The 21,081-nt window shown below is 35.2% G+C and overlaps 1 protein-coding gene across 1 annotated transcript in view; it reads left to right on the top strand.

Annotated features, from left to right (window-relative positions):
* Positions 1-21,081, top strand: part of HUWE1 (HECT, UBA and WWE domain containing E3 ubiquitin protein ligase 1) — a 1,068,888-nt gene that overhangs the window by 658,639 nt on the left and 389,168 nt on the right. The window contains exon 65 of the mRNA XM_090396304.1: positions 2,857-2,991. Within this exon, the coding sequence (XP_090252430.1) occupies positions 2,857-2,991 (135 nt within the window). The remainder of the gene's footprint in view (positions 1-2,856; positions 2,992-21,081) is intronic.

Here is a 21,081-nt window from a genome sequence, read left to right as displayed (position 1 = left end):
CTGATTTTTCTTTTGTACAGCCTTGGCACATCTTTTGGAGAACCAGGGTTTTAGATAGTGGACGGCAGTTCAGAGAAATGTGGAGAATGTATGTTTTCATGCCAGTGGGATCACTTTGGTGATACATTCGGTGCATGTATTTGGATTGGAAGACCAGAAACAATAGTCCAACCATGGGAATGAAGCATAGTAGTCTCGGAGGCTGTCTCATTTGTCTCTGTTATAATGCTAAACTACTCTTGTGTGGGGGGTGACTGTCTAAGCATTGTTGCATGGGGAGGAGATGAGCACTTGGTTGTGGTCAGAATTACCCATGGGACTCGCTGCATATTTGGAAGGATCATTGGTAAGGAAGAGATCTAGGGTATTTGGGAAGTAGTTTGGGTTATCTGGTATTCTGGTTGGCTTGTGAACAATTTGTGTAAGGTCATTAGTGATGGCAAATATTTCAGTATATCTGACTGCATGATTTGTACAACTGGATGAGGAAAAGCCAGTTGGCATGTTATGGACATCTAGGAGGAGGATTTCACTGTTAGAGTGTGACTGGAGAAAATCAACTTACTTTTAAGGAGAGGAAATTAAAGAACTTGGGTATTAGGAGTGATAGAGATAGCAGATGAATTTAACTGAGTGGGGGAGGAAGTTTTCAACCAAAGAAGGTCAAAGTTGGGCGATTCTAGATTAGGTGCTCTTGCAGGGTTTGTCAGAGCAAATATGCACAGACATCACCCGTGGGTCGAAATATTTAAATAGTGTATAGTTTGGAAGATTGAGGTGGATAGCACTGGGGGAAGGTGAGATTCGAATTTCTGTTAAAAAGAATAGGTGGGGTTTGGTGGACTGCAGATGGTAGTGGACGCTGTTAAGATTGGAGGTGAGGCCCACAGATGTTGTTGAAGTGGATATGCATGACATATATTTGACCGCAGTGGTCATGCACGTTTCATAAAGAAGTGCCTGCATGCTGGTCTCCTTGGCGGCTATGTGGCATCACTTGATTTTTGCACTAGTTTGGTTTGTTTGTAGTCCATGATCCAACTGTTGTCTCCATTTTAGCATTTTTCTTCTAGTTGTCTTTGGAGTTGGCATCTTAGTTTCCTCTGGACAAATTTTAAATCAGGTCGAGCACATGTCTGTTAGCTTACTTATTGCCGTTAATTTGCTGACTACTTTGATTTACTGTTTATGTCGGAAAGTTCAAATTAACGGTGGGAGTCTCCTGTTTTCGCCCTACTCGAGTGACTCGTATATTGTTGATGTGATCGGTGAAAAGCTTGTGCGCTGATTCATCTGTTTTTGCATAGGAAGTATATAACCCGTGGCAACAGAAATCACACAATATATCCTTTTTTTTCTTTGGTTTCACAGTTGCAGTGCTTCATATTGTCATCCGGTTTGTTGGCGATTGGCAGCACTATGCTGATGGGACCCAAGGTAATCTTTCATTGTTGGCCTATAGCAGGCACTTTCACATGGCTGTTTTTTATTGTAAAAAAAAACTGATTTGGTGGACAATGGTACTTACAAGTTGTGCAGAAGTAATCAGCTCCTTGGTATACCCTCTGTTAGTTTTCTGTTTACTGATTATTTTACACAAAAAACAATTGTAATTACGATAAAATGCAGGAGCACAAGTTTAACATTACTTATTCACAGGTACCACCTATGGTTATGTGCTCATTTGGTTGAATTGTGACAATTTAAATTGTTCCACTTTTTCTATTTCAAGGTTCTCCATTTTCACACCTAACGCACTGTTAACTTATTCTTCCTAGTATGAATCATTATTTTGAGGTTGTTTTATTGATTAAATTTTAGCCCTATCTCATATGTGATATTTTGTTTAATTCCAACTATGTCTTCTCCTCTCTGTTCAGTTCTTGTTTTGATGTTAATGTCATCTTGTTATGCTGCATTCTCACAATTTGCTTATTAGAGTGCGTGTAGTGTTTACTGGCAACAATTAGATAATATATTCCAAAGCTAAGACACAAAATTATTGGAGTTACATTATCCCTTTGTTTTAATCCTTGAGATTAGATAGGGATCTGTTAAGTCATTTTGTATTTTAACCAGTGCTGGTTAATTTTACATTTGTCTATCATACTTGCTTATCTAATTTTTCAAAGAGTATCATAATGTCACATAATTTTTCTCTACTAATGCTTAATCTTTGAACTCCATAAAATTCTGTAAATATTTGTATTCATTTTTGCCAAGTTTTTAATTCTTTATCTGTAACTTACCAATTGTATATTTGCCCCTCCTGAAATCTGTTCTTCAAAATAGAAATAAATTCTTTGTATACAGTACATTACAGAAAAATATCTTTATAATTTTCACAATCTGGTTTGTCATTTTTTTTTGTATATTGGGCATATCAGACTTTTTCCATATTTTTGATATTTGGTCTTCGTTCCATATGATTAAAATAAATTCATATGTTTTGGTCTTCTAGTTTCTTCCTGCTTCAGCAACTCTGCAGAACTTTTATCTATTCTGGGGAATTTGTTTCTGAGTGAATGTATTATATCTGTAGCTCTTCTCTTGGTGGTATAATGAGCTGCTGTTTGAATTGAACATGCACTTTTGTTAATGTGTTCAAAAACAATGATGATAGGTATATAGGTGTGACCTCAGAAAGTCTTTGCCAACGATGAGTCAAATGCAAGAGCTGTGCTAATAATAATATCGATGATTGTCTTATAAGTTCTACATTGAATGTCTGCATTCAAACTGTAGTTCCTAACTCTTCAGCTGCACATGTTTTAAAATTGCTAATATGCTTTCTGAGAAGTTTTTAGATTACTCGTATATATAACTTTCTATATATCCATTTATGATTTGCCTTAGATATCACTCTTGTTGGCACTGGTAGAGCAGCTTCCATCAGCGAGGAACAGACCATTGCTATTACACCAGAGGATCTCTCAACAGTAACTAATACCAGTTCTGAAGGAATTGTTCCCTGTTCTCTGCCTTCACCAAGTTAGTTTACTTCTTTAAATATAAATCACATTTTATCTCTGATTTTTTTTAATAACATAATTTTTGATTATTAATTATATTTAAAAAGTCTAATTACAATGTCTGTTTCATGTGCTATTCTAGCACTCTAATCTTCACTTTGAAGTCAGAGGGCGAGTCTCAACATATCTGCTAAGCACAATACCAGACCATTACCTAAGTTGTTTGCAGAGAATGGTGCCTTGATACTTCTATTCTAGTAGTTTCATTACCACAGTGATTGCACCGCAATAGTATGAAAGCAACTCTGGCTAGTGCTGCCTTTCAGTGGGTAAGGCATGAATGGTATTGTTGCTGTAGCTAGGTGGGATTCTGACTTACACGCATTCAGCCATCATCCCACATTAAGGACCTAAAGACATTCATTGCTCAATGTACATGAAGCAGATGTTTAAGGGCTTTGTGCCATGTCACTCCATATGATCTCTGCCACATAAATAGTCAGCCATGAATCCAGACAGTTGTATGCTCACCGTAATCTGATATTTAACCAAGCACATGAATCAGCATCCTAACACAGACAGTTAACTTATATACTAACTCACCTACTTGCCTTATCTTAATGCCTGTTGAGCTCTAAAAGGTAAAGTATAGCCTAAAGCAGACAAAATATGCAACTTGTCATATTGGTCGAGTCATTGCATTTCCCCCTACAAGGCTGCCAACAAGTATACCATCACTAAAGTCAGACAAAAAGGTTCTCAGTCATTGCTGTGCTGGGGCAGGATGTTTTTTTTAGAGTACACCATCTCCTTTTAAGTCTAACAATGTCATTGCTACAAAGACATTTGCCTCTTTGATCAGAGAATAGGTGTGTGATGTGGAGTGACAAAGTTCCCATGTTTTTTTTTAGTGTAGCACATGCATTCTCTCTGTGGGATCCTCTATAAAGAGAGGCATACTGGACCTATCCTTCAGACTGAAGTTTTCAGACACCGACTTATATCGAACAAGAGTCGCTCCAAAATCTCAAAAAGCATCCACCTCATCCGGTTTAGTCCCACTAGTCACTCACGGTCTTGTTTGATACTCTTTCACTTAAACATTCATGGCCATGGGCCAGGATCATGGTGGCAACACATTTCAACAACCATCTGAATGTTTTGTTTTAATTAGACAGTTTGATTCCCCTGGTCTCTTCCAATGTGCTAGTTCCCAGCATTATACTGGGCTCCGAGTGAAACTGTCCATCACTGGACAGTTTTGCCCGGTCCCAATGCTGTACTATACCTGCTACAGACTGCAGCCTGACCAGCCCAGTCCTCAGAGCCAATCTTTGTCCCAAAGTTACAGGTTTGTCTTACTGACTTCCCTTATCTACATTACTATATTAACTAGATGTTCTTTGCTTAGGAGACATACTACAGATACGAGTGTGGTCCAGCACGAAAAGCACACTTTATCCCTCGGATTTTCAAGGACTGACAGCAGTACTCCACGCTGCAGCTGCTTTCGGTGCATTACAGGGATATATGTGTGTGTGTGGTGTGGAATGTTTAAGGGTCAAATCTATATAACTCAGAGGAAACTTCCATATAGCTTCTAAAGAAATGCAGAGAACTGACCAGGGTTTCTGACCTGATGTCCAGGCCATACCTTTTCATGATGCACTCTGTTAGATATCTACCTGGATACTCAACGAACAAGGATGGAGCAGAAATTTTGGATTTAACCGACCAAATTATATTCTTATTGCCCTAAAACCATAAGTAAAATGATGGTACAACATGACAGAATTTCATGGTGTCTGGGGCATCGCCCCGTTAAAGTCCAGGACACCGTTGCCAACGACAAAAAGTCGGCTACTGTAACAAATCCTGAGAGACATCACAACTCAATGACAAAAAAGTCGGCTACTGTAACAAATTCTGAAAGACATCGCAACTCAACTTCACCAGAGTTCAAGAACGGTACTATCAAATAAGAATCCTGAATGGCAAAGAAATGGAACTAGCAGAAGAATTTTATAAGTAGTGGATCGACATAATAGAGGTGACTGAAACAAAAAGACAAAAACTAGTGAGATCTTTCTAAGCAATAAATACAAAATGTTATATTCAGGCAATAAAAATCGGGAAAAAGGAGTCCCTATAGTATTCAAACTCTAAACAAGGCTAATCTTCTTCAATGGCAAGTAATACCAAATAGTGGTGTGGGTAAATATCAGAGTGGAGAAATATTTTGAGGCTTTAGAGAAAGCAAATGACAGTGGAAAAGGAAAAGTTGTTCCTTGTTGGGATCTGAATAGCAGTAGGAAATGATTGTCAGACATAGAGAAATATTTTGGAAAATTTGGAGAAAAGAAAAGCTAATAATAATGGCAAAAATACCTTTTGAATTTCTACTCAGGGCATGGGCTGGTTGTTACTAACACAATGTTCCAACATAAAAATGTACATAAATTCACATGGAGAGAAGAAGCAAGGAATAAGAAAAGTCTCATTGACTGTGTTGTTGTATAATGATGTTGTCTGACTTCTGCAGGACACTAGACTTTATAGAGAATTTGAAATTGGAAGTGTTCATTATAGTCTTCAAAGAACATGTAATTTAAAGCACATAAATGTTGAGCAGCTCTCAGATGTGATCTGTAGACAAATGTACAAACATTATTCAAGAAAAATTGAAAGAGTTTGAGAACAGCAATCAAACCTTCAAGGTAGAGTGGCAAGCCGTGAAGAAAACTTTGATTTATTCAGCCAGAGAATCATGTGGTGAGATTGTCTGCAAGGATAGAAGAAATGTAGACACAGGAAGTTAAAGAAGCAGTGAAGGAAAAGAAAAAAAAGCATATCAAAAGTTCCTGGCAAATAAGTGAGTTTGTGCTCTTAGAGAATACAGAGACAGATGTAAGAAAGCCAAACACTGAGTCAAAGTAGCTAAACAAAAGTCATGGGAGGACTTTGGCAAGAATATAGAAAATAAATATCAAGAAGGTGGCAAAATATTCTGGAGGCTGTTGAAGAAGCTCAGAAATGGAAGAAAGAGTGCTGTAAAAGGAATTAGAGATAAAGGTACATGAAAACTGGAGAAAAAGATATCCTTGATGTATGGAGTAATTACTTCAGAAAATTGCTAAATGAACAAGCACTGACAGCACAGTGATTTAGAGGGGTGTGGAAAAAAACAGCCATGCAATCAGGAATACTTATCTATACTCAAAGAAGGGAAAAACCATCAAAATCCTGAAATGTGGAAAGGCATGAGGAGAAAATGGGATTTGACCACAAATTAGTATGGAGGTATCAAAGGCTTGCAGTGGATGTACTGCATAGTTAAGGTTTTGACAGAGGGATGAATTCCCAATGATTGGAGTAGAGCTTTCATAGTACCCATGTACAAAAACGTTAATAAAACAGAATGTGAGAATTACAGAGGTATTTCCCTAATGAGTGTTCCTGGTAAGATTTATGCGAGTATATACTTCAAAAACAGTTGAGAAAGATTGTGGAAGGGAAGCTTCATGAAGAACAAGCTGGGTTCAGGCTAAATAGAGGCTGTCCTGTCAGGATAAAATTTTCACTTTACGACAAATAGTTGAGAAATCATTAGATTATAACAAAGATCTGTGTTTAGCTTTGGTAGACCTGCAAAAGGCATATGCCACAAGAAAAGCTATTCAAAATGCTACAGTTGTATGGTGTCAGTGGAGCATTATATCAAACAACACTTAGTCTTTATTTGGGTTGTGAGTTAGAATTGAAGTACAGGAAGATGGTTTTATGTTAAATCTGGTGTCATACAAGGATGTACATTATCTCCTCTGTTTTTCATCATCTATTTGGATTACATTATGTGGGAAAGCAGTATTAAACCTGATATCAAAATTTGATATGTTAATCTCAGATCTTTACTTTATGTAGATGATGTTATACTATATATTCTCATCTCATCATCTTACCCTCTTTTACCTTGCGGTGTCGAGGATATTCTACATATCATAAATCCAGTACAAGTCTGCAACATTCTCTGTCTAAACTTAATAACTGCTATTAATAAATTTTGTTTGAAAAACAGCAATAGCAAAACAAAGACAATGAAAATAGGCAGATTTATTGAAAATATGGACCGCATCGTGAATGGAGAACCTATAGAACTTGTATCTATATTACAAGAATAACATTTCAACTACTTAGGCACAATTTTTATTGAATATGGTAAATTAAATATGGATACAGATAACAGAATCAACAAGGTCAGTATGGTAGTAAGTCAACTGATAATTTTATATGCAATAAGAGAAATTAATCGAAACACTAAATTAGTTGTATATAAGACAGTGATCAACCAATTTTAACTTACGGATCTGAGAGCTGGACTAGAAATAGAACACTTGACCAAAGGCCTAGAGATTACAGATATGAGACTCCTGAGAAAGATTATGGGCATGAACAGATGGCATCAATGCTAATATCATATTAAAAACAAGAATATTAGGAAAGAACTTGACATTGTTAGCATCCAGGAATGTGTTAGCTGAGCTAATATTAGGTGGTCTTGCCACTTAAACCGAACGGGAGAGGAAAGATTTGCAAAACAAGTGTTCTCTGCCAGGTTAGCAATATAACCCTTGAAGGTACATGTTAGGAATTTGATGATGGTAATGAGATGTGTTTGCAAGGCAACTTGCAGAAAAGCTATATCAAGTTATCTTTCAACTAATTGTTTTAAAAGTAATTTACATACATTTTATAGAGTAACAGCTGAGCTGGATTAAGGAAATGACTGTGTGATGATTTTGCTGGATTATGCCAAAGCATTTGACAGAATACCATGGGACACTGTTATGCAAATTAGAATAAATGGGGATGGATATGACTCTGGTTAAGTGGATAAGAAGGTGACTGCTGTACAGATATCAAAAAGTGGCATATGGAGGGGCTGAATCGAGGTAATTTTCAGTTGTTTGCTGATGACACGAAATTAGGTAGAATAATAGCTAAGACAATGTGGAGAGCTTGCAGAACAATTTAAGTATGCTGTTCACTATGGGCAAAAGTTAATGGGTGTCAGTTTAATGTTGAGAGATGTAAATTTATGCATTTTGGGATTAATCAATTACAAGCCATGTACAATGTTGATGGCATTGTGCTCCAGGAAATAGATGAAGCTAGAAATTTAGGGATGGTGGTGTTAGATAGAGTTAAAGTTTAGACGACATATTGCTATGGTAGTAGCCCTAAAGATAACTTGGCTATTGAAGAATACATTAACAAATAGAGATAACGAAGTTGTCTTTCCTCTTTATAATTCGTTGATATGCCCACATCTATTACTGTGCTCAAGTATGGTCCTCTGGGTTTCTTAGGAATGAGGAATTGACACAGAGAATTCAGAGGTGAGTGACCAATATGGTTAGTGGTTTGTGGAATGTTTCCAATGAGGATAGACTGAAGGTGTGTGAATTCAGAAGTTGATTGATAGAAGAAAAAGAGGAAATATGATAGTAACATTTAAGTTGCCTAAAGGGTTTTATAGAATAGATGCAGGAAAATGTTTCAGCACTTGGCTAGAGGGACCAGAACAAGGAGTCATTCCAGGATTTCAGTTGATGGACTTTTTCAATTTATTGAGGGTGAAGAAAGGACAAGAGGACATTCTTGAAGGGAGTTTGGCTAGATTTTTCTCTCATAATGTAGTGCATGATTGGAATGGATTGCCATTGGATGTTGTCAGTGTAAGCAGTGTGAATGAATTCAAGAATAAAAATGATAGCTGGTGCATGTAGTATGTCCCACCTCGATGAGTCCCCGACTCCCTTAAGGTCTCTCTTAATAATAATAATAATTAATTTGATGTGTAGGGTCTAAGACAGGAAGAAATTCTTGAGTAATAATGAATTACTGATTTATAAATACTGTGTTGTTGGAAATTGCCTCCAAATAGTTTTTTTTTTTTTTTTTTTATTCGAATCCTCCCTACCAGCATTATCCAGTTTTTTGTTCTGTCCTGAAATATTTTCCTCTTATCATGCTGAAAAATTATTTATATCCAAACTCTATCATGTTTAGCTATTCTTAGTACAGTAATACTTGCTCTTACCATGTGAATTCATATTAATGTATGATTTAATGTACGTTGGTTCTTAATGCCCTTTAAACTTATATAAATTCATATCTGTTATGCAATGTGAGACAGTTTGTCTATTTCTTTGTAATTGAAAAATTCCATCAACTGAAATCCTATATGACTTAGAAGTTTGTAAGTCTCAATCATATCACTCCTCTTTCTGCTGTTTGCTAGTGTCTGCAGTCTACAAATTCTCAATCTGTCTTCATAATCATATTCCATAAATCAGATATAATTTTTAAATTCTTCTTTGCACTCTCTCCAATATATCAGAATCACAATGGAAAGCTGGAGACCAGACCTGTGCACAATAGTTCAAATGAGGTCTTATCAAGGGTTTGTAAAGAGGCAAAATGACATCCTTATTTTTTGAGTTTTATTTGCAATCTTTACTACATGACCCCTGAACTTCCACTTCCTACCCCTAGGCACATCAGTTTCTTCAAGAACTTTAAACTGTTATGAACTCATATCTGTTACGCAATGTGAGGTAGTTTAGTCTAATTTCTCTGTAAAATTTCTTATCCATTGTCATGTGCAAAGCTAGGTCTGAAATTTTTTTTTTGATATATTTCATGTTTCTCCATCCATATTTCTCCAAAATCCTGTCTAGCTATTTAATAATAAATTCTGTAGGGAAAAGACTTAATCTGATATTATGTACTGTATATTAAAGCTTCTGACAAACAATGCCCTGTTTCTCTGTCAAGTCATGAGATGTTACGAACATTTATCTTCATTTTTTTCTGTGAACTGTATGTTAGCTTAAATGAAAATTAATACACAGAAGAAATGGAAAAGTTTTCTATTATTCATGTGATGTACATTTTCCAAATATCAAAATAAGTTATTTATAACAGCTTAATCTGTTTTCATAAGTGTTTTTTTGTGTTTCTCAAACCATTTTTGTAAAAGCAGTTACAGTAGCAAACAAATGAATCTAAACTCACATTTTAAAGAAAAATTTTTAATTTTTTCAGGAAAATAAGTACAAAAATTAAACTCCAGGCTTACCTAATAATTTATGTTCTCCTCTGTTCCTGATATATACCCTCAAGATCGACTACCGACATAGAATGCATTTTTCTTATTTCTGCAACTTGAAACCATACTTTTATAATGGATTATATTTAGTTATCCATTGTATCACAGTTTAATTTTACAAGTCTCTTTTTCACTGTGGCTCACACTTTTTCTGTTGGGTTAATGTCAGGATAGTTACCTGGCTGCTACAGAATCAATTTGGATATTGTGATTTTTGAGGAACATTTTTTTTTTTTTAAAGTGAAGCATGAGCAAGATCCTGTTGGAAGATGAATTCATTGTCTTTCTGGATTTATGTAACCACTTTTTTCTTTAATATTTTTGCATATTGGTCACTTTTCATCATACCATCAACAGGCACAAGTGAACCCCAGAACATCTTTTAGCTTGGTGTTTAGAAGCTTGTTGACCATGGGTTCGAGAAGTCTTCTCAGTGACATATTTGCAAACATAGGGTACTCGCTCTCCTTGGACAAAGAAATGGCTCTCATCTGAGAATATGACCTTCTTCCACTTCACAACAGTCCAATCTTTGTACACTTTTGTCCACTGGAGCCTCCTTTTCTGCATAGTCTTCATGAAAAGTTGTTTCTATTTTTGATTTGTGGATAGTCCTCCCTACTTTTAACAATCTTCAACAGACTGTCGTGAGAAACATTAATCCCTGGTGGGATTAATGTTTCTCACGACATTGAGAAATGTCATGAATTTCTCAACATTAATCAACATCAACATCTCAGTTTCTCAACATCAGGAGAAAAAGTACTTGCCTTCCTAAACCTGTTTAAAATTACATTAACAGTACCCAAACGAACAACATATTTGTTGACAATTTGTCTTTGAGTCATGCATATTTTCTGAGAAAGAATACATATTTTGGAATGCTTTCTTGAAGATGTATCCATTTTATAGCTACATAAAATGAATAAAATACTATGAATGACAAAATGTTTACAGTATTAAAAATACGCAACACTATTAATAAACATCATAGAGACAGTTATAGTTAAAACACACAGCATTCAACCAAATAGTGAAGTGAAACAAAAACCAAACCAAAACCTTGACAAGAATTCAGCTTGTTCAGATTAATTTGTTCACTATTGCATATCCATTTGTTTGAATATTCTTCACACACAAGTTATTTTGGAAGATCATATCATTCTCTTAAACCTTTCTTTACATCATGCCAATGTTGTTATTTTCCTAAATTGGACAACTAGTTTAATAAATTTAAAGCAGTAGGTATGAAATTACCATATAAAGACAATCTGTGATATATAGTAAATACAGAATATCCTTCAATTTGAGAAATTATTTCATCCCAAGTAATGCCAAAATTAGATGGAGAAGCATATTATGTCAGTTTATTCAAAATGGCATAGACCTGATTTTTTAAAGCTTAGTCTTTTTCACAAACACTTATTATTATTATTATGTGACACCTCCAGGGAGTCCAAAGACTCATCGAGGGAGAGTGTGCCAACAGCATCGAACGATTGAATCCCTTCGAACTACTAACCGCGCTCAAACTTGCTTAACTTTTTGTGAGCCATTAGTAGTAGAGGCTCTACCAATCGACCAACCTTTATGGTATTGCAGGAATGTTTTCCTTCATGACTGAAATCACTGTGGAGTTACTGGGGGGGAGTTGCATTTAATGCTATGCAACCTGAAAATTGCAAATTATGAATGAATTATCACTGATAAAGATGCTGTGCACATTTTAAATGATTTCCTTTTCCTGATGTGTACCCTCAAAGGGTGTTCATGCTACTACGACAGCACTACATAATAAGTTTACATTATTATTATTATTAGTCATCTATCAACAGTTTTCTTCCAAATTGGTCTGTTACTTGGCAGCATGGGGCTTGCGACTTGCAGGCACGGGCACGGCTAACCTGGGGTCCCGGAGCTAAGTATGATCTATTTCAAAGCTTTTGGTCATACTTTTCTCTAACTCTTCCTCTTCCTGCTTCTACCCTCATACAAACATTCTTCTGAATGAGGATTCTTTACTTGAAACTTTCTGTCTCTTTTCTTGCTTACTAACCCCAGGAGGAGGTCCTCCATTCTCCCTGAAGCTATTAGAGTACTCGAGGGCTAGGGGTGTTTCCTCCTCTTTCAACTAACCACTAATAGTTATAGTAGTGGGCAGCAGCACTACTTGTATTAACCTCCTGTAGCATACATGTTACAATACTGCAATGTAGAAGGCAAGGGGAAACCACCACATTACATTCCCAAGTAAAAGCAACAATGGAAGTTAAAAATGAAATCAAGATTAGCGATGGAGCCTTCACTGAAGGAGTCATGCCCAGCAGGAGAAGTATCTGGGCTTTTCAGGTCGACAGCCAACGAAATCCTCGTACTTATTCAAAAATGAAGACCAGAAATAAGCTGAATATTGGAATGAATGCAAGAACACTGCTAGAACCTGGTAAAATAGAAAATGTGAAAAAAAGAAATGGAAAGACTTGAAATAGATATTCTGGGCATTAGTGAGACGAGATGGGATGGACAGGGTGATTTCCGGAGTGGAGAATTTCGGATAATATATTCAGGATAAAAGAAGGGCGAGTCAGGTGTTGCAATAATGCTTCATAAAAAAAAGTTGGGAAGTTAATCACTACAATAATTAATCATAATGACAGAATCATGGCGATAAGCATTCAAAATGAACCAGTAAACCTTAATATTATAATGGTCTACATGCCAACATCACAACATAGTTATGAAGAAATAGAAGAAATTTATGAACAAATAGAAGAAATCTGGAGCAGCTTTAAAGATAGAGACAATACAACAATAATGGGAGATTGGAATGCTATAGTGAGAGAAGAGAGCAATGATAATGTTTCACGAAGATTTAGTCTTGGGCGTAGGAATGAAAGAGGAAAGCAATTAATAATTTTGTACACAAAAACAGTTAGTTATAGCAAATACACTATTTCAAGTTCCAAAAAGAAGAAGATATACCTGGAAAGCGCTTGGGGATTCAAATGGATATCAAATAGATTATACATTGGTCAAGAAAAGATACAGAAACCAAATAAAAAATTGCAAAAGCTATCCAGGTGCCGACATTAGTAGTGACTATAACCTTGTCTTAATGAAAACAGAACTGAAACATAGGAAACAAATTCAAAGATACAAACCAATGAGATGGAACCTTGAAAAATTAAAGAGTAAAGAAGTAAAGAGAGGATACCAAGAGGCAACTGATCATAACATTCCAGAAAACATAAATAGTCAGAATAATATTGAAAACCAATGGAATATGATTAAAGAGTTAATTACAAATTCATCAAATCAATTATTGAAAAATGCAGGGGGGGGGAAAAAAGAAAACATTGGATTACAGATGAAATACTTGGCCTTATGGATGAAAGAAGAAAATATAAAAATACTGGTAGCCAAATACAAATATCTTAAAAATCAAATTACAAGAAAATGTAGACAAGCCAAAAAAGAATACCTGGAAGAACAGTGTAATAACATAAATGAGTTATTTAAAAAAGAAAACATAGAGAAAGCCTATATAAAGAAATTAACAAACTGACTTTCAAATTTAATAAGAACAGCAAAAACAATACCATCAAAGATGAAAGTGGAAAATTACTAATATAATCTGAGGATATATTAATGGAATGGAAAAATTATCTTGAAAATCTCTATAATGGCAATGAACTTGATGTTGATATCAGCATAGAAAATCAAAATGAAGATAATCTAGGACCCCCAATAATGCGAGAAGAATTTGATAAAGCACTGTCCGAAATGAGTAAGGGAAAAATGATGATGACTTGGCAACACTCCAGTATTGTCGTATTTCGTTCTTCTCAGACACTTCTGACTGGATCAATCCACGCAGATCTTGATGTTCCTCTGAAATTTAATTTAATGCTGTGCAACCTGAATTGCAAATTTATGAATGCATTATCACTGATAAAGATGCTGTGCTCATTTTAAATAATTTCATTTTCCTGATGTGTACCCTTAGAGGGTGTTCAGGCTACTACGACAGCACTACGTAATAAGTCATCATCATCATCAAAATCCTGCCATGTACCCTCAAGGGGTGTACAGGATATGATAGTACTACATGAAAAAATTACATCATTACTAACTTCCTATCTACAATTTTCCTCCAAATCAGTCTGTTACTTGTCAAGACTCCAACATTATCAGATCTTATATTTCTATCATCTAAGGCACTTTGTACTGTATCAATCTACCTATATCTTGGTCTTCCTCTGGGTCGTTTTCCTGCCAACCTGGCAGAGAACACTTGTCTTGCTAATCTTTTCTCTCCCATTCTATTTAAGTGACCATACCACCTGAGATTAGCTCTACTAACGCATTCCTGGATGCTGACAATGTCAAGTTCTTAATATGATATTGCCATTGATGCCATCTGTTCACGCCTCTAATCTTTCTCAGGACTTGCATATCTGCAGTCTCTAGTCTTTGGTCAAATATTTTACTTCTGATCCAGCTCTCAGATCCATAAGTTAAAACTGGTTTGAACACTGTCTTGTATACAGCTAATTTAGTGTTCCGACTAATTTCTCTCTTATTCCATACGAATTTATTCAATTGACTTCCCACCATACCAGCTTTGCTGATTCTGTTGTCTATTTCCATATTTAATTTACCATCTTCAATAAAAATCGTGCCTAAGTAGCTGAAATGCTTTACTTGTTCCACAGGTTCTCCATTCACAACACAGTTGACATTTTCAATGATTCTGCCTATTTTCATTGTCTTTGTCTTTTTATTGCTGACTTTCATACCATATCTATTACAACAGCTATTCAATTTAGTCAGAGAATATTGCAGACTTGTAGTGGATTTATTTAGAAGTATAACATCATCCGTATAAAGCAAAGAGCCGCCATTAACATATCAATTTTGATATCATGTTTAATACCACTTTCCTTCATAATGTGATCCATAGAGATAATGAATAACAGAGGGGATGATGTAGATCCTTGTCTCACACCAGATTTAACATTAAACCATCTTCCTGTACTTCTTTCAATTCTAACTGCTGACTTACAACTCAAATAAAGACTAAGTATTGCTTGATATAATGCCTCATTGACACCATATAACTGCAGTGCATTGAATAGCTTCTTTCTTGGTACATTGTCATATGCCTTTTCCAAATCAACAAAACTTAAATACAGATCTTTGTTATATTCCCATGCTTTCTCGACTATTTGTCGCAAAGTGAAGATCTGATCCTGACAGCCTCTATTTGGCCTGAATCCAGCTTGTTCTTCATCCAACTTTTCTTCCATAATTCTTCTCAATTATACTTGCATAGATCTTGCCAGGAACACTCAGTAGGGAAATACCTCTGTAATTCTCACATTCAGTTTTATTTCCCTTTTTATATATGGGTACTAGGAGAGCTCTACTCCAATCATCGGGAATTCATCCCTCTGTCCAGGCTCTCTAGAACTATGCAGTGCAGCCACTGTAAGACTTTTATACCACCATACTTCAGCACTTCTGGTCGAATATCATCTACTCCTGCTGCCTTTCCACATTTCAAGCCTTTGATGGCTTTTTCTACTTCAAGTATGGATATGTATTCCTGACTGCATGCCTGGTCAGTGCTTTTTACCACTGTGCTGTCATCACTGCTTGTTTCATTTAGCAGTTTTTCATAGTAATTACTCCATACTTCAAGGATATCTTTTTCCCCTGATTTCCTGTCACCTTTATCATCTCTAACTCCTTTTACAGCACTCTTTCCTCCATTCCTAAGCTTCTTCAACAACCTCCAGAATATTTTGCCACCTTCTTGATATTTATTTTCTATATTCTTGCCAAAGTCCTCCCATGACTTTTGTTTAGTTAGTTTTACACAGTGTTTAGCATTCTTGCATTTGTCTCTGTATTCTCTAAGAGCACAAGCTGACTTATTTGACAGGAACTTTTGATATGCTTTCTTCTTTTCCTTCCCTGCCTCTTTAACTTCCTGTGTCCACCAGGGTTTAAGAACAGGTATCAAACCTTTCCAAGGTTTGATACCTGTTCTTAAACTCTTTCATTTTCTTTTCAATAATCTTTCTGTATTTTAGTCTACAGTTCACATCTGAGAGCTACTCAACTTTTATTTGCTTTAAAACTTTCTTACATGTTATTCTTTTCAATATGAAATTCCATTTTATCCTGCTCAAGAATAAATAGTGATCACTTCCAATTTCAAATCCTCTGTACACTCTGGTGTCCTGCACCAATGCAGAAAACATCGCTATCAACAATGACATAGTCAATGAGACTTTTCTTATTCCTAGCCTCTGGAACATGGTGTTAGTAATAACCAGTCCATGTCCTGAGCAGAAATCCAACAGATATTTGCCATTATTATTAACTTTGCTCTTTTCTCCAAATTTTCCCAAAATATTTTTGTATGTTTGACAATCATTTCCTACTCTATTTAGATCCCCAACGAGGACCAACTTTTTCTTTTTCATTGTGTCAGTTACTTTTTCTAAAGCATCAAAAAATTCCTCCACTTCTACCTTAGTAGAACCTTCTATGGGAACATAGGCACAAATAAGTCTCATTGCCCAGTTCCCCATTCTCATATGTGCCCACATTACTCTACTTGAGACTGACTGCCATTCAAGAAGATTACCTTATTTTGTATTGAATACTATGGTTACTCCTTCTTTTCCTTGATTGTCATTGCCTGATTATAACATTTTGTATTTATTGCTCAGAAAGATCTCGCCATTTTTGGTCTTTTTTGTTTCAGTCACTCCTTTTATGTCGATCTGGTACTTATCTAATTCCTCAGCTAGCTCCATTTCTTTGCCATTTAGGCTTCTTACGTTGATAGTACCGATCTGTAACTCTGGTGATGTTGAGTTGGGGTTTGTTTTCAGATTTGTTCCAGTAGCTGACTTTTCGCTGTTTGCCCTGGTTCCTTGGCCAAAACAACGGGAGGCCTTGTTTAACCGGGCGACACCCAAGCCGGCGTGAAATTTTGTCATGTCGTACCATCATTTTTTATTTTGGTTTAACCAATAAGAATACAATTTGGTTGGCTAAATCCCAAATTGCCAGCCCATCCTCGTTTGTTCAGTATATCCAAGTAGATACCCAACAGGGTGCACCACGAGAATGTGAGGATTGGACATTAGGTCAGAAGCCCTGGTCAGTTCTCTGCATTCCTTTAAAGGCTATGTGGAGGTCTCCTCTCAGTTATACAGCTTTGACCCTTAAGCTCCCCTACATAACTTTACATCATTATTATTAGTCGTCTATCAACAGTTTTCTTCCAAATTGGTCTGTTACTTGACAGCACTCCAATATTGTCGTATTTCGTTCTTCTGAGACACTTCTGACTGAGTCAATCCACATAGATCTTGATGTTCCTCTGGTCACTTTGTTTGTCATCTTGACATCAGACCTGTTTTGTTAGCCATTCTTGTCTCATTCAGTTTACGTGCCCAATACCACCTTAATCTAATCATTAAATTTTTTATTTGTTATACAAACAGGATATTTCAACTGGAAAAACAAGATCTATAGACAGGTTGAAGGCCTGGATAGCAATCTGTCTCCATCTTTGGCAGACCCAAGATGGATACAGTTTTATTTTATTTTTATTTATTTATTATTTTAGTTATTTTTCTTTTTGAACCATCTGGAAAATATGTTGTTCTCGTCCATTCTTATTCATCCCCAATCCTTTCTTTGGTTTCATTATTTCGATGATGATTTTTGCTGTTTGGTCTTATTCTGAAAATGAACTTGCCACTTTCAAAGATTGAGTCAAATATCCTTCATTTGTGCATTCAATTCACCATGGGAAAAAGGCAATTCTGGTAGTTTACGCTTCTTGAACATCCTTCTTACTTGCTCAGCCTCTGGTACTTTGTCAACCAGTGTTTACCTAACTGGTTGAGCAATCAGTGGAAACCTAACTGTACTGGCAGATCCATTCATCAAAAGTCTGCTCGTTACATCTGTTAAAAAAATTGGTGTTATCGAGTGTTTAATTAATAGAGCACATGATGTTTGCTTCTCTCTCTCAAGCTTACAAGAAGAACTCGCTATCAAAACTTTAATGGCATTATCCTCATCATATCCAGTATATAATTGACTCCTGCGTTCCAACACCCAAGGATTCTTTAACAGACTACATATGGTTCCAATCCCTTATATTTATGGTGTCACTGAACTGATTGATAGAATTTTGAATAATTAATACCTAATTGCCACATTTTCCAATCATCAATTTTTCATCTTGTCCAGGGTATGTCAAAATACATTCACAAGGAATAGAGGTGACAGGTTGTCACCTCTATTCCTTCTGAATAGAGGTGACAGGTTGTCTTTTGTAGATGGTAACAGATAACTTTTTTGAATCTGTCAAAAAGGAATTAATGAATATATTGAATACGTGAAACTTCAAAAGTCTGTTTTGATACAATATAGTATTGCTTGCTGCGCCAAAACCATCTCCATGGAAGCAGTTTTAAATATGAATGTGTTTTCAAAGAAAGTTTTGAAGCCCATTTATATCTGCCTAACCTGAATCTGAATGATTCTCTCTCTTTTGGAGATTGAGAATCTCCTAAAAGAGAGATAATCATCTCATTTTATGGAAAAATCAAAAATAATTATGTTGTTTATTAACATTAATTTCCAGCTTGTGAGAAACTGATTGTTATTATTCTTTGTATTCCAGTTCATTGAGTTTCTTGTTTTGACACATTGATGATGTACTGTTATATTTTGTATGAAATTTCTTACTTTCATTAAAGTTAATTATTGTGTAATTTGTTATTTGTTGTTCCTACCACTTTAGATCAGTTCTCCTCACACATTGTTGAATGCTAACAATGCCATGTTCCTTTTAATATGTTCCTACCAAGTTACTTGCAACTTCTACTGGATTAACTTATATAAAAAAAAAAAAAATTTTGGATTTCAAAAATAAAATTTATGAACATTATTTAGGCCTTTCCAATGTTATGTCTTTGCTTACTAAGGATTCTTTAGCAGACTAATATTCATTTATCAGGCACCATTTCAAGAATAATTTCTATCATATAGTGTTAAACTGTTTGATTTTGTTATATAATCTCGTTATTTCATCTTTTAGAGCAAATTATGTCAGTAGACTAAAGGAATAGCTGTGAACAGTCCTATTTCTCCGACAATTACTAACTTCTTCATGAAACACTTTGAACAATGCTCTTTGATATTAATGCACTCTGGAATGGCTTTTTCTCTGAGGTACTTCACTTTCTTTCCACAATAAATGCATGTCATCCAAGGATCCATTTCTTAGAAATAGATAACCAGATAGCTTTGTTTTTAGGTGTGCACTAATTCTTCATCAACCAGGTATCAACTTACTATTTTCTGTTTTTAGGGCAAAGATTCATACAGCCATTATATTCATGCTGAATCTCACTACCATCCTAGTCAATAGTCTAAGACTATTAAGACCTTATTACAATGTGCTTATTTTATTCTTTGTTCTTCTGATGAATTTGTACACAAAGAATTAGAATTAATAACGTATTAAATCCACCTTCTTATGAAATGGTTTTAATGATTCGTTCATCAAAAAGCATTTATCAGTTATGGAATCTCTGCCTTTTCTAATTCAGAAGAAATAACTCGCATTCCTATCCCTTATGTGCAAGGCATAGCTGAAATTTTACAACCACTAAACATTGTTGCCTTTCATCCTCTCAGAAAAATCTCCACCTGTTTCAATTTTCCTAACGATAAGCTTTCCCCTCTAGGTTTTTCCTAGTCATCTGCTAGATTTCTTGCTCTTGTAGCTTATCTTATTTTGGACAAACTGAAAGATCTGCTTTTATTTGTCTACAAGAACATAAGTATTATATTACATACTGTGAGCCTAAACAATCTGAGCGTGCCTTCTGCACTAAAAACAAACTGTTCATTGGAACAAAACAAAAGTCCTTCATAAAAGTAATTTACTCATAGAACATTTATAAAGAAATGTGTGAAACATTACTCCATTTGGTAACTTAAACAGATCTAATGGGCTTTGTCCATTCCCTTTATAGGGAAGTTTTTTTTTTTTATTTCTGCTAATTTCATTTTCATTTAGGAAATTTTGACACTGTTTAGTTACTAAGGTGTTGTTTTTAGAATTATCGTTTCATTGGCATTCTGTACTGAAGATGTCTATTTAACCTTTGCAAAAATTCTACAAATAAGTAAGCTTCATCATGAGTTTTCCTACATTTTTGGAGTTTCTAATTATTATGCCAACTCATTCTATTTCGATATTCCATATATTACTTCAGTATGCATGAAGGTAAAAAAAAAAAAAAAAAGTCTGGCTTATGGTGGAAGTAGATGGATTATTTAATTGTGAAAATACATCTTTGAGATTTGTATTCATATAAAGATTGCAATATTAATCATTAGCATTTTTCAAGTTGAAGCTGATATTCTCATAAAGTATTACTGTATATATCCATTTGGAATATCTAAAAAATTAATCATAGTATTAAAGAATTGCAATATATTTCCAAATTTTGAAAAATCTTTTGTAAATATGAGTGAACATTAGTATCATGGAACTATGTGTCAGATCATATGAGAACAGTTCTAGAGACCAATAGCTGGAACTTTTTCCAGCTAGTTGGGTTCCAGTAAGTATAAGCAGGTTGGTGGTCTTGCAATAGACATAAAGTTCATCTACCACCTGAGAGTATTCATCAACATCCTTGCAAGCACTCTCCACTCAGCCAGTCAGATCTACCTAAATGATTCATTACTGATTAAGAGTTCAATAAATGTATTTACTATGTTAAGTGATTATTATATTCCTCTTTCATTTATTAAAAAAAAAAAAAAAAGTGCAGTATAAGGACACTTATAAAAGTTAAGCCTAATAAAACAGCAAGGGTAATAAAA

Source organism: Typopeltis vanoorti, chromosome 1 (genome assembly GCF_054136105.1).
Source record: "Typopeltis vanoorti isolate ZY-2024b chromosome 1, IOZ_Tvanoo_1.0, whole genome shotgun sequence".
NCBI classification, from domain to species: domain Eukaryota; kingdom Metazoa; phylum Arthropoda; class Arachnida; order Uropygi; family Thelyphonidae; genus Typopeltis; species Typopeltis vanoorti.
Note: the sequence above shows the minus strand (reverse complement) of the source record. Positions and strands in the feature narration are given on the sequence as shown.